This window comes from Mesoplodon bidens, assembly GCF_964165515.1.
Source record: "Mesoplodon bidens genome assembly, chromosome: 12".
NCBI lineage: Eukaryota > Metazoa > Chordata > Mammalia > Artiodactyla > Ziphiidae > Mesoplodon > Mesoplodon bidens.
In genome coordinates, this window is record NC_138168.1 from 9,261,840 (window position 1) to 9,275,734 (window position 13,895).

The 13,895-nt window shown below is 42.6% G+C and overlaps 1 protein-coding gene across 1 annotated transcript in view; it reads left to right on the plus strand.

The window, feature by feature from the left end:
* Positions 1-13,895, plus strand: part of IMPG1 (interphotoreceptor matrix proteoglycan 1) — a gene marked incomplete at both ends in the record, with an annotated part of 86,778 nt that overhangs the window by 16,434 nt on the left and 56,449 nt on the right. The window contains 6 exons of the mRNA XM_081250869.1: positions 1,497-1,730; positions 7,411-7,577; positions 7,846-7,874; positions 10,227-10,291; positions 11,108-11,211; positions 13,400-13,552. Of these exons, the coding sequence (XP_081106995.1) occupies positions 1,497-1,730; positions 7,411-7,577; positions 7,846-7,874; positions 10,227-10,291; positions 11,108-11,211; positions 13,400-13,552 (752 nt within the window). The remainder of the gene's footprint in view (positions 1-1,496; positions 1,731-7,410; positions 7,578-7,845; positions 7,875-10,226; positions 10,292-11,107; positions 11,212-13,399; positions 13,553-13,895) is intronic.

Sequence of the window (13,895 nt, forward strand, 5' to 3'; positions counted from 1 at the left end):
CTATAAGCCACATGCTGGTGGTCTCCAGGGGCCAGAGTGAGTGGTCCCAACTGTGCATCAGTAATTCCTTTCTTAAACGGTAGAACGGCTGAAAGGAAAGAGACGGAGTGGGAGAGGAAGAGTGGAGATCTGATCACACTGTTAACATGCTCTGACACCTCTAGGCCTCGGTACCTGACTGAGTGGCAAACTGAGAAAAATGGTATCTGTTTCGTCTATACACTAGAGCTTTTCTGAGAGTGATATAAAATAATACCGATGGAAAAATTTCAAAATAAAATAGTACTCAGTGAATGTAAGTTATTTTTATGAGAGGTCTACAAAGCAAAAAATGAAATCCAGACCTAACCCTACCAGACACCTCAGTGCCAGCAGATGAATGGCTCCGGGAGGTTAATCTTCTGCCAGCACCCTCTCTTTGACCTCCCCTCCATCCCTTCTCTCATCATCTCACATAAAAGATCAAGCTTGCTCTGTAAATGAAACTCTAAGGCCCCAAATCACTTTCAACCAGATTGCCACCGCCGGAGCCCTGCCCTCAGAGAAATCCTAGGGCTGCTGCTAATAGGCAGGGGGGTTGTTTTGTTGCATTTTTTCCCCTAGGTTTATAGAAGCACTCCACTTCCTCATCAAGAGTACAACACCTCTGGGTACCACAATGCTGTATCATTCCCCACTTGAATTATAATGTCTATCTAAAGAGGCATCTCTCGGGAGGCTTGAGTGCTAAGTGGGGAGTGATTTTTAGAGACATGTGTGGGAAAAGGTTTCAATATCTGGCAGTTCCTAAGGGCAAGATGATTCGAAATGTTGTTTTTGTTTTTCTTCTTTTTAAATATGCTTGATCAGCCCATTATGCTATTCCCTGATTTCTGAAAATGTCGTCATTGAAATATCACATGTGGCCGTTGCAGCAAAACAGAGAACTTCCATAACCCTCAGGATCAAATGTTTAGTTTTTTCCATCCATTTATTATATGCTTCACTTACAGCACACAAATGTATATATTCATCAGGAAATCAATCTTTTTTAAATTGAAATATAGTTGAGTTACCATGTTTTAGGGGTACAACAAAGTGATTCAGTTATACATGTGTATATTCTTTTTCAGATTTTTTCCACTATGGGTTATTACAAGATATTGAATATAGCTCCCTGTGCTACACAGTAGGTCCTTGTTGTTTATTTTATATACAGAACTGTGTATCTGTTAATCCCAAATTTCTAATCTATCCTTCCCTGCTCCTTTCCCCTTTGATAACCATAAGTTTGTTTTCTATGTCTGTGAGTCTGTTTCTGTTTTGTAAATAGGTTCACTTGTATCATATTTTTAGCTTCCACACATAAGCGATATCATGATATTTGTCTTTCTCTGTCTGACTTACTTCACTTAGTCTGATAATCTCTAGGTCCATCCATGTTGCTGCAAATGGCATTATTTCATTCTTTTTTATGGCTGAGTAGTATTACCAGGAAATCCATCTTTCTTTTACAGATCTCTCCATTAAAATATACAGTTCTGAAATTAAAGACGTAGACAATGCCGCAAGAATTGAAACAACTGAAAATACCGGAAAAAGTTACAAAGTGTCAACAATGAGACGAATATTCGATTTGGCAAAGCATCGAACCAAAAGATCAGCATTTTTCCCAACTGGGCTTAAAGTCTGTCCACAGGAATCCATGAAACAGATTTTAGCAAGTCTTCAAGCTTATTATAGATTGAGAGGTAAGGAAAGAGGCGCAGCCTGTTCAGACTTTCCCTCTCTTCATCCCTTCCCTTTCATCCATCCCAAGGTTGTGTTCAGCACAGAACTTCCAGTCTCTCATTCAGTCACAGGAGTTATAAAAATCAGCCAACTGCTTTGAGAGTTATGAATAATAAGCCTTCGAAACTATGGTAGATCTGTGCTTGTATGTTTTAAAACCATGTCCTGTGCGACACAGAACCATGAGAGCATTTAACAAGCCACCAGAAAGCCTTGGCCTCTGCGTTTTACCTCTTTGTTTTATTTTTGCCAAAGCCCACTATTAACTCCTAATGTTGTAAGAAGCACAGGATGATTGCAGTGTCAGGAATCTGTGCAAGTTGATTTATGACTTAAGGTTTCACTTTTCAAAAACCACATTACAATCCCAGTCCTCCCTCCCTTCTTGGTAAGTTTCAGTTGTATTGCTGATCCAGTAAAAATGTCTGAAGCTGGGAAACCTGGAGGCACAAATTAGCAGTGGTTACCAAGATAAATAAACAGGGGTGTTAATGGGATTTACAGCACAATTACCGTGATTTCCATCAGAGTTACAGTGCAGTTTTTACCGCAAGACAACATTACAGGACTCCTACAGCATTCCCGGAAATCATGATGGAGTTCAATCACACCACAGCCAGCAGTAGCTGTCCTTGCCATTCACTTATCGTGGATGAAAAAAAATCCCATGGCTTCTTCTTTAAATGAAAGAAAAGAATCTTTGGTAACTGCTATTAAACTCCCCAGGTAGCTTGTCTGGCTGCATCCTAAACGCAAGTCACCTTACATGTGAAAATTGAGGACGTTTACTGATTTCCACCTTGATCATAATAGATGTTTGCTTCCACTCCAAAGAGCACAGTCACCCTGCTCTATTTCAAGGCTATTGACTAGAGCAAGCTGGTTCAATTCTAGCCTGTGATGTGTTGCACATTCTGACAGCGGAAAACTATGCCATCAACTAACTTCCCACCAAGTTCTTAAGTATTTACATCTATAAGATGTGCAAAAGTTGAATTAATCTGGGTGTCCTTCTTGGGTTTGAGAAGCATAATTAACTAACAGTATCAAAAATATCAAGCCTTGGGCTTCCCTGGTGGCGCAGTGGTTAAGAAGCTGCCTGCCAATGCAGGGGACACGGGTTCGAGCCCCAGCCGGGGAAGATCTCACATGCCGCAGAGCAACTAAGCCTGTGCGCCACAACTACACAGCCTGACCTCTAGAGCCCGCAAACCACAACTACTGAGCCCATGTTCCACAACTACTGAGGTCCGCGCGCCTAGACCCCGTGCTCCACAACAAGAGAAGCCACGACAATGAGAAGCCCGCGCACCGCAATGAAGAGTAGCCCCTGCTCACCGCATCTAGAGAAAGCCCGCACGCAGTAACGAAGACCCAATGCAGCCAAAAATAAATAAAATTAAATTTTAAAAAATCAAGCCCTATGTTCCTCATATGTCTCATTTTATGTGGAAGTAAAAAGATACTTGCTTTCTGACAGAAGCCACACCTGCAGAGAAATGACAGCTACTGGATCAGAGTCAGAAGGAGGACTCTAATGACAGAAAATCAAGTGCACTGTACTAAAACTCTGAGGTCCTAGCACAGCACCTCTGCATATGGATGCAGAAGCAAAGAGGTCATTGGGAATGCAAGGAAAAGACAGTGCCATATGTAAAACATTCATTTTGGATGTACCTCCACATTGATCAGACAATGACACTGGTAAATTTCATGTTACTTGTTAATGGATAGAAGCATAAATACATGGGATATGCATCACATTGACTAGGAACATAGCTGTTGCTAACTATTTTCACGTAACTTCTAATCCTTTACGATGTTCACAAATAGGATTCATCACAGGTATTTGTAGAATAGACTATTTATTGCTGCCACCAGATTTTTCGCTCTGAATTTTATTCTTAGCTCTTTATTCTTGATTAGGTTTGCCTCTTTCATTCTTGCTTCCCTGGATGAAACAAACCACTGTTTTTCTCCCCACAGCAATGACAGCCTATTATCTTTATGGCTGCCCCTGGGTGATATGAAATTTTACTGTTCACCAGCATGGGTTTCTTAAGTCTAACAAGTTGGTTCACAAAGAAACTAGAAATAAGACCCAGCTATAACGCAGTGCTTCTTTGACAGAGTAACCCAGGTATTGTTCTCATAGCTGCTTTTATGAAACTAGCCGTTGACATTTTTCAAACTTAGAGGAGACAGCTCCCACATTCCTCAAATCAAATGGAATACTGAGCTATTTCTCTTCCCAATGCTTAAAGCAGCACAAGGGAAAATGTTCTGAGCTTCCTGATAGAATCGCCAAGATTTCCTCAGAAAGCACAGACACAAGGGTCAAGGTGGTTTCTGGTAGTTTCCCAGGCAGAACCTGTGCTCTCACCACGCAAACTCTCTCCTCTGTGACCGCCCCCCTTCAAAGTCCTCTGTGAGTCCTTTGTGACTTCACCCCTCCCCATGTCTCTCCCTCTCTCTCCCTCCCTCCCTTCCTCTATCTCTCTCCACTCTCTCTTTCTCCCAACCCCAACATTAAAAGCTAGATCTTTCTTTCACGTTCATGTGTGACTCGGAGAAAGTTAAAGGTGAAGGGAATCCTAGTTCTTGCTACTCAAACTGCTGTCCACAGACCAGCAGCATCACGTCACCTGAGAGCTTGTAAGAAACGCAGATGTCCAGGTGGCTCACCAGGCCTACTTCATAATCTGCATATTCTCATATTGATAAGATGCCCAGGTCATCCCGTTCCTCCACCTGCGGCACTTTCTCCCACCTCAGGGACACAGAAAGCCCTCGTCCCTATTAAAACCTACTTTTCCCAAAGGCTCCGAGAGAACGTCCTCCCTGAAGCACAAATGCCTGGAGCTGCTTGAAGAGTTATTTCCCTGGGGCACTGTCGTCTACAGTGATCAAAATGTCGGGATGAAACAGGGACCAGTATCTTTTCTTTAGACGATTTTTGAGGGGCAGGATTTCGGTGACTCCTCCGATGTCATTTTTCTGGCATCCTGGAGGCTCAGCACAAATCAGGAGGCACAGAATCCTTCTGTGATCAAGAGCACAGGAGCACCAGCCCATGACTCACTGGCAGAGTCATCCATCCTTGCTAAGGGAGCCTCAAATTAAAACCTTGAAAGTTGAGGCATCAAAGGACCTCAGGGCTGGGAGGAGTCTGAAAACCTCTGAAAAGTTGGATTTTTCTAACCTCTCGGTTTACCTTTCTGCACCATCTTTGTCTGACTCTATTGGAGAAGGATTGCCACAAGGATTTTGGAGAAAGTCAGAGCCTTGCCTCTCCAGTATCCCCACAGTTGCTTGAGATCTGACCACAGAACCTCAGCCTTTCTGCTTAATGTCTCAGCCTAGCCTGTTTGATGATGTAGGAAAAACCCCAGGCAACACACGCCTCAAATGTGGAAAACTTGATGGCACTTTTGAGGTGGTGGGCACTGCAAACCACCCCCCCCCACCAGGGTCTGTGGGTTCTGGTCAGGTTGCTGCTAGTAAATGACCTGAGCTTCTGTTGGTCTGGAATTCTCTTCGCCTCTTAAAATAGAAAGTTAAGAGAAACCCAGATGTGGACCAAGTGGGGAGTGAGGGAAGGTAAAGCACTGGAGTAAGAGTCTCCGGACTGGGCTTCTCATACCTTGTTCCTCCCCATAACCCATAACCCCTTTTCTCTGCATGGCAGTCAAAGGGTTTCTTTAGAAAGTCAGGTGATGTCAGCTTCTACTCCAAAGCACCGCCTTGCTCCTCATCCCTCCAGAGTTAAAGATCAACATATTACAATTGCTTAGGACCAAAGTCTTCTATCTTTTTTTCCTAACTTAATCCCCTAAAATAATTTTTAAATTAGGTGCCCTCTTGAGAGCTTTTCTGTTGACGTCTAACGTTTTCATCATAAGCTTAAATAATTGGATAAGATGTAACTTTTGGTGAGCTGTAAATATTGATATTGAAAATAAGATAGGAATTAAAGCATTCTCGTATATACAGTGGAATCTGTCATAGATACTCAATACTTACCATCAAGTATTCTACAAATGCATGAACAAACCCTTCCAAACAGCAGGCAATGTCACATGGTCCCTTTTCCTCCACACACTCACGTTTCCATCCCACCTCTCACTGCAGAGTCTTATCTTAAAGTAATTTAGGTCATACTTGAAAGTCTGTTATGGGTTGCTCTAAAATACTTCTCAGTAACAAAAATGTACATAAATTGAAATTACAGTTTTTACTTATTTCCTAAGTAAATAACTTATTTTACTTATTTCCAGAAATTTCTTCTGGATTCAGTTGCATTTATAATTATTTTTAATATGTAATTGATTAAAGGAAGTAGATATAAGTTTGACAAAAGTTTTTAATTTTTTATTGATGGATATAAGCTCAGATATTGGTTTGGGGTAACTAATGTTTACAGATACAAAATTAGGAACAAAGCTTCGGAAGGGGCCAATTTAAATGAAGGGCCTATAGCTTAAGCTCCACTAGTTTCTGCCTCTGGATAGATGGGGTTGCTTTGGTGCTGTCCCTCTATTAGTTCATGTGCCATTATTTATTATTCCTGTTATGTATTGCTAACAGTAGACAGGATTTAACATCCATTTTATCCCTATTCTTTTCCTTAGTTTCACTTAAATGCTGAGAAGACGTGTTACATAAATAAGTAGACGGGAACAGATGGAGTTTTGTTACAGTAGCATCCTTTTTCTTAAGTTCCTCTGGCATTTTATGCTAACAATCACATCGTGATCTGCCATCATTATTTTTAATGATCTATCAGCTGTCAACTTCATTAGGACGTCTTCGAAGGTGTTGAAGGCAAAGCATCAGAAACTGCCCTACTTGCAAAAACTGTGTGTTTGCCCTTGACTAAGTTCACTCCCTGTCTTAATCTCAAACACAGTTATTTCAAATACCCTTTGTGTGGCAACCTAGGGGCCCTGGGCCATCACAGGAAGACTACGGATGGGGAGATGGGGGAAGGATGACGGCCAAAGGGAAAGTGAGGAAGGAAACACGTGTTGTTGGGCAAACCAACTTAGGAAAGCATGACAGGGAAGCTGAGATCTAGAAACTGAGTCTCTTTAAACGTCTGTGTGCCTGTTTACCCCTTGGAAAGTCTGCAGATACAGCGGGGAACCTGTGCCCCAGTTGAAGATGACTGGGTTGCAAGACCTGCACCATCTCTGTGCCTCTCACCACATACTTCCATGTCCATCCTCTATGACTCTCAGCCTTGCTCTGGCCACAGTGACCTTTTGACTGTTTTTTCAATGTGCCCAGCATTCTCCAGCCTTGGGGCCTCTTCCCAAACTGTTCAAAAGTCACCTTGATCATGAGGCCTTCCTCAACCACCCTATTATAAATAGCAGTCTTACACACACACACACACACACACACACACACACACACACACACCCCTGTATTTCTATCTCCTTTCTTTTATTTTTCTCCATGGTGCATATAGGGGCTCAATAAATATTTGTTAAATGAATTCATCTCTATGGGCTATAGGCTATTGCGTCAGCATAAGCCATGACGGAGCTCGCCATGTTTAAGATTGGGCTTGGGTTGGGAGAAGGGCATCTTCTCAGGATGTGGCCGTTTTTCCCTCCTCATGGCGCCGCCCTGCAGTGTGCCAGGAAGCAGTGTGGGAAGCGTATCAGATCTTTCTGGATCGTATCCCTGACCCAGGGGAATACCAGGACTGGGTCAGCATCTGCCAGCAGGAGACTTTCTGCCTCTTTGACATCGGGAGAAATTTCAGCAACTCCCAGGAACACCTGGATCTTCTTCAGCAGGTGAGTTTAAACACGGAGTGTTGAGAACCCGGTCCAAATAGCTCCCAGGCCTCCAGACCCTGCCCCTTTTGACCTGGCTCCCCCAGCATAAGGGTTGGCTGAAGAAATGCTTAGAGAGATCTGAGAAGGCCAACAGGAATTTTATTCCTGCAAAATAACATTTTACAGGCTGATTGAAGTGGAGTTAAAGGGGAAAGGGAATGAAAATAGACTTTGGCTCTTCAGTTGGCATTGTCTCTTGATAAAATTACTTTTTATCTTCCTACAGAGGATAAAACAGAGAAGCTTCCTTGAGAGGTGAGTACCCAAAATACAGTGCAGCATGCTCTTGACTTTTGAACGATCACATGAGGAGTGAGACTGAGCTATTGTGCCTTTATATTATTTCAGCTACTGAGATCAGAGTAGGTTATTCTGACAGACCCTTTATGCATATATTTTGCTGAAGATAAATGAGTATATTAAAAGGAAATGGATAGATCTTATAGATTAAGATAATCATCTAAGATGTTTTTTACTTATTAGAGAGAGCAATTAAAATAGCTTAATTTTTAGAACTGATGAAAAATATTCCTTACATCAGGAACATGTTGAATGCAATCAGAGAGCCACCTGAAGTTTGAACTCTCATTTGGTATTCTGTAAGGTGTTAGTATTTCTCAAACTAAACTGAAGCACCGAGCTGTGTCTTCTACAAGAACCGAATATCAAATAAGAAAATCAAAAAGCAAAGTACATCCGATAAAAATGATTAAAGAAGAGAGTTGCTGTTGCCAAACTCTGAACTCACAAATTACACTCATAACAGCTAGAAATCTAAAGCTGAAGATAATAATACTGCAGAGAGAGCCACAAATTGGGCTGTATGAATTACATTTCTTTATAACGCTTTTCACATTTGTTCCTTGGTTTCTGTTCCCTTTGTCACAACCTGGCCCAGGACCTTATTAATTTACGCTGTGCAAAATGCCAAATCCTTGCCTCTAACCTCTTGCCCTCCTTAACTTGCATAACTGCTCCTGGGTTAATACATCTGAGATATTCCTTTTATTACACTGAGCTTTGTTCAAAGGCTGTTCAAAAATACTCCCGCATCTTCCCCTTGCCCTTCTGAATATCCACTGCCACCCTTCTCCACGTGCTCTGTGTGCAGAGGGCTGAGCGGGAGGGACTGACTCACTGGCCTCCCTTGGCCTCTGACTTCTGGGAAGGACCAGCCAATGTGGATCAGGAAACCAGAGGGAGGAGCAGAGTGAGGTGAGCGAGTTTATCACCTCCCCACGCCCCCGACCTACAAAGTCTTCCAGGGCTACAGACCTCTTTCAGCAGCAGCTCAGCTCGTGTCAGGCAGCCCTCTCTTGCCACAGAGCCTTCTCTGTCTCTGATTGGTGGTAACTGCTGCATTATCTCACCCCTGCTGGAGAGGCGAGTTCTTGGTACCTCGCTGTTATCACCCACGGGCTCTGCACTCGCCCTTGTAGGTGCTCGTATACTCTTCCCATGACTTAGTAAGCAAGGCCTTTCTTAGACTTTGCTCGAATTACCCAACTCTGAGTGAGCCATTTGTTCCCTCTCAGGACCTCCACTGAGGCAGAGGCCAAGCTAATTCATCAAGGGCTTCACCCCCTGACCTTTCCAACTTTGCCCTCCACGAGCCAGGATCCCACCACTGCCATCATGACACTTCTTCACCACGTCCAGACCACACCCTGCTCATCCTGGGCTCTGACCACAGCCTTCCCCTCTGCCTGAAGAACCTGTCTTCTCCACCCCACCCACCGAAATCCTGCTCTCCTCTCAAGACCCCTAGTCCCCTACGACAACAGAGGACCTAGCCATCCCCTCTGGTCTTCCACCAGTGCGAGCCACTCTTTAGATCAAACAGTCAACCATGACTATATTGTATAAGCACAGACACGATCCTCTGAGACCTGATAGCTTAGAGTAAGAAATCTTTCAGTGAGCTTCAATAGCTATCACTACTGCTACTCCTTCCTAAATAAAGCTTGCTAGAACGGGCTAATGGGATATGCAGACAGCTCTATAACCATGACCTTGGATGATGCTCCCTGGCACTGCAAACCTACCCACAACTCCCTGGCAGGTTACCATCGCAGGCAATGATTATGTCCAGAATAGGGATTCAAGACACCTTCATTATCCAGAAGTCTTTCTCTCTCTCATTATCGTAACCACAAGAGTTACTTTATCAGATAAACTTAATGCCTCTCTGAATTTATAGGTTTGAGGGTCTGAGATTTTAGCAAGAATATTTCAGTCATAGATCATGTGATCAATTATCTTTGATGTCAAGGACGCAGTTGAAGCACAATGGGGACTATAAAACATCGGACCCCCAGAATCATCTTTGCCTACTATGAAAATGCTCCCCAGAATGGCAAAAAGCCAAGATGCTTATGAAAAACCCTGGAGTTAAACATAATTGTTTTCGGGTTGTTTGAATTTTTCTTCAAAGAAAATATATTAGAAGATTACTTCAGTAATGAAAATATAGATAAACCTAGTTTTAAAATATACTTTCTCTCTAATTTTTAGGTCTATTCAGTATAAGCAAATTTAAATGCATTTCCTCTATTGTCATCAAGCTCCTTTTCACCATCTCTTTTTTGTTTCCTATTGTGCTAATAGAAAAGATGAAATATCCACAAAGGAGACATTAGGAGAGCCTGGCGAAACCCCTGTGTTTTCAACAGGTAAGCTTAGAACTCCTCGTTTCATCTGCTACTGAATCTTAATTCAAACCATCATGAAAGCATGTTATTTGAAAAGCAATGGTTAATTGAAGTTGACTCAGTTTATAATGCACTTTCTCAAAACTAACTTGTATTACTAGCCTTACAAAATAATTTAAATTCATAGCATACGCCTTGGAAAATACAGAAAGGAATAAAAACAAAACCGAATCACCCATTATCCTACAACGTGGAGGCAATCATCAATATTTTCCAACAAACAAATTCAAGATAATGTATTCATGTGTCCTTTACATAGTCGCAAAATGAAAAAGTAACCAGATCTCATTAGGCAAAACCATTTAACTGTAACACATCTGGGGAGCTCCAAACTTGCGTTCTGGAAAGGAATAATGAGGTATTTAAGTGGGATCAAGAGTATGGGTTAGACCCTCCCTGGTGGCGCAGTGGTTGAGAGTCCGCCTGCCGATGCAGGGGACACGGGCTCGTGCCCCGGTCCGGGAAGATCCCACATGCCGCGGAGCGGCTGGGCCCGTGAGCCATGGCCGCTGAGCCTGCGCGTCCGGAGCCTGTGCTCCACAATGGGAGAGGCCACAGCAGTGAGAAGCCCGCGTACAGCAAAAAAAAAAAAAAAAAGTATGAGTTATATTTTGCTCACACACATATTTGTGTGATCTTAAAAGAAAATGAGTTCAGAATGCACCTAACATCTGTAATTTCCAGAGTGACAGGAAAAGCATGTGACATGGTGACCTCATTCTAATGTAAACTCCTCCAGTCTCATTTTCATGCTTGTACTTTTTAACATTTCCACAGACGTTGCCAGTGTCTCACCCGGGTCCCTGTCTCCCCCTCCTGATGACACACTCCTCAACGAAATCCTCAACGACACCCTCCCGGACACCAAGATGCCTACAATAGTAAGAAGTTCTCAATCTAGCTCTTCAAATGTCTGTTTGGTTTCATTAGTAAAACAGGGAAAGACAAGGGATGGACTGGCCATTCACTGTTATTAGTGCTGCATTTCTATGACCCCAAGTAAGAGTCGGTGACTTCCTTCTATTCACTGTTCTCACTTCCTCCGAGGGAGGGACTGAAAGGAAAAGAAAATAGATTGGACACTAGGATAAAGTGAGAGAAGTTGCAACTTAGTTATTAACCCCGGGAGGGCAGGGGCCCTTCTCCCCTCAGCGCCTACAGGTGCTCACCAAGCGTTAGAGTGAATACATGATGGGTGAATGAATGAATGAATACATCAGTCAACCCATCAATGAAGTCAGCAAGGGCAGAGGTCTTCTTCCCAGTCATGTCCAGCACGAATAGACCAGATAAATATCCAAATGACCGAAATCCTGCATGTCAAGCTGGGGAAAAATAAACACAGTGTTTTCTGGCAAAAAGCAACCCTGGCCACCACTCTGAGTGAAAGGGCATGCAGGATTGTTAGGGGATTGAATGTTGGTTATCGCTAAAAGGGGGCTTTTTAATTGAAGTAGAGTTGATTTACAATATTTTATTAGTTTCAGGTGTACAGCAAAGTGGTTCAATGGTTTTATATACTCCATTTAAAGTTATGACAAAATAATGGCTATATTCCCCGTGCTGTACAATAGATCCTTGTTGTTTATTTATTTGATACATAGTAGTTTGCGTCTCCTAATCAAAAGGGAGACATGCTTAACCTCTCCAAAAGCTTTGAGCACAGACCCTCAGTGCAGAAGCAGGAAAACACCACTCCCTTTGCTCCAGTGATAGAGTTGTGGCAGCACAAGGCAGGCAGCAGACCCAGAAGAGGGCAGTAATATAAGGAAAGGACCCCAAATCAGAAGCTGGATCTTATCCTTATGCTGTCACTGCCACAGGTCAACCATTCCCTGTCATCTGTGAGGCTTCTCTGGCCCTTTCCTCTTCCTGTGACCCTCCCTCCAAGGCACAGATCAAAGCCAGAAGGTGAAGACAGGAAGTTCAGTCTCACCATCTCTACATGGAAATTCAGAGATGAGAACCCTGCTGGCCATTCTCTCTGGGCTTTAGGCTGGATGACTGTAGACTTGATGGAACTACTGCTATGAACAAAGAATTTAAACGTTTTGTTTTTCTCAAAAATACTGTTTCATCAACAGTGAAAACTGCTGTTGGAAAAAATTATTGAGATTAAGCATATTCACTGCAAAATTTCTAAGACAACTCCAGTCTGCCTTCTCTCTTTTCTCACATTACCTGTGTCCCATCTCCTTCAAAGTCTGATATAGGTCCCTCCTTCTCCTGTAAATATCCCCTGAATATTTTATTTCACATTCATCATATCCTCCCGTTAACATCATTTTCACCACCTACATCTCTATTTATTCTTTCATTCAGCAAACAATGGACCATGAACTAAAGATACTAAGATGAGCACAGTCCGGTCCTTCAAGGAATTTATAGTGCAAATAAGGGCAACAAAGTAGCCTAAGTGCTATGATTGAAGACGGCAGATGTAGAGACAAAATAATAGGCTAGGACAGGTTGCTGAGGGTGTGACCCGCCTTGTCATGGATATTCACTGAGACTTTTGTGCAGAAATGGTCTCATGTTTTTTGCTTTGAGGGACTCAGTGAAGTGCGAGAATCACACTGGATTCAAGGAGATTTTATATGGGGTGACAAGATTACCATATTAAAAAAACACTTCTATGTGAGTGTATCATAGGATACACTGTGAGTGTATCTGGATCTGAACAATCCAGATGCCATTTGCTAGTGCAAAGGTTCAGAGAAGGCAAAGATTTCTACCCTAGATGGTAGAGGAGATGCTTTTTAAAGGAACCAAAGGATATTGGCAAAAAGTAAATAAGTGTGTGTGTCTGTAAATGCTTTCAGGAAGAGCACACAGTCATCAAATGATGGAGTTCTCAAGGATTCTACATAATTAACTCATCGGAGCTTTGATAGTCCGTGAAATTCAGAGGCCACTGCTAGTGAATAGGACTTTTATTCTAGAAGCACTTAAGGCTTCATAACCCACTTCCTGAGACAGTCTCAACATATATGATACAATGTAACCATCTGCTTGTGATTTATATGAACAGAATCCCTTCTCTTTTTTTCTTTTTTAACTCTAACCCAGGAAAGGGAAGTAGAATTCACTGATGCTGCTGAGGATGCGCTAGAGCAGAAGGTGGAGCTAAGCATCTCTCTAGCAAAGCAGAAGTTCAAGGAAGAGCTCACCGACTCCCAGTCCCCGTATTACCAGGAGGTTGCAGCCAAGTCTCAGCTTCAGGTGAGTGAAGCCACCTCACACAACCAGAGCCCAAGGCAGGACTCAGATCTGGGAGTCAACGGCACAGAAATCCTCTTGGCTTATCTTCCTGTGACCAGGCATTCTTTTCATTTTTTTATTTTTTATTTTTTATTTTTTTTACCTTTTGACCCCCTTCACCCATTTCTCCTACCTTCCACCCATCTCTACCTCTGACAGTCACCAATCTATTTTTTGTATCTATGAGCTTGGTTTCGGGGGGTTTTTTGGTTTGTTTTTAGGTTCCACATATATGTGAGATCATTCAGTATTTGTCTTTCTCTCTCTAACTTATTTCACCTAGCATGATGCCCTCGAGATCCAT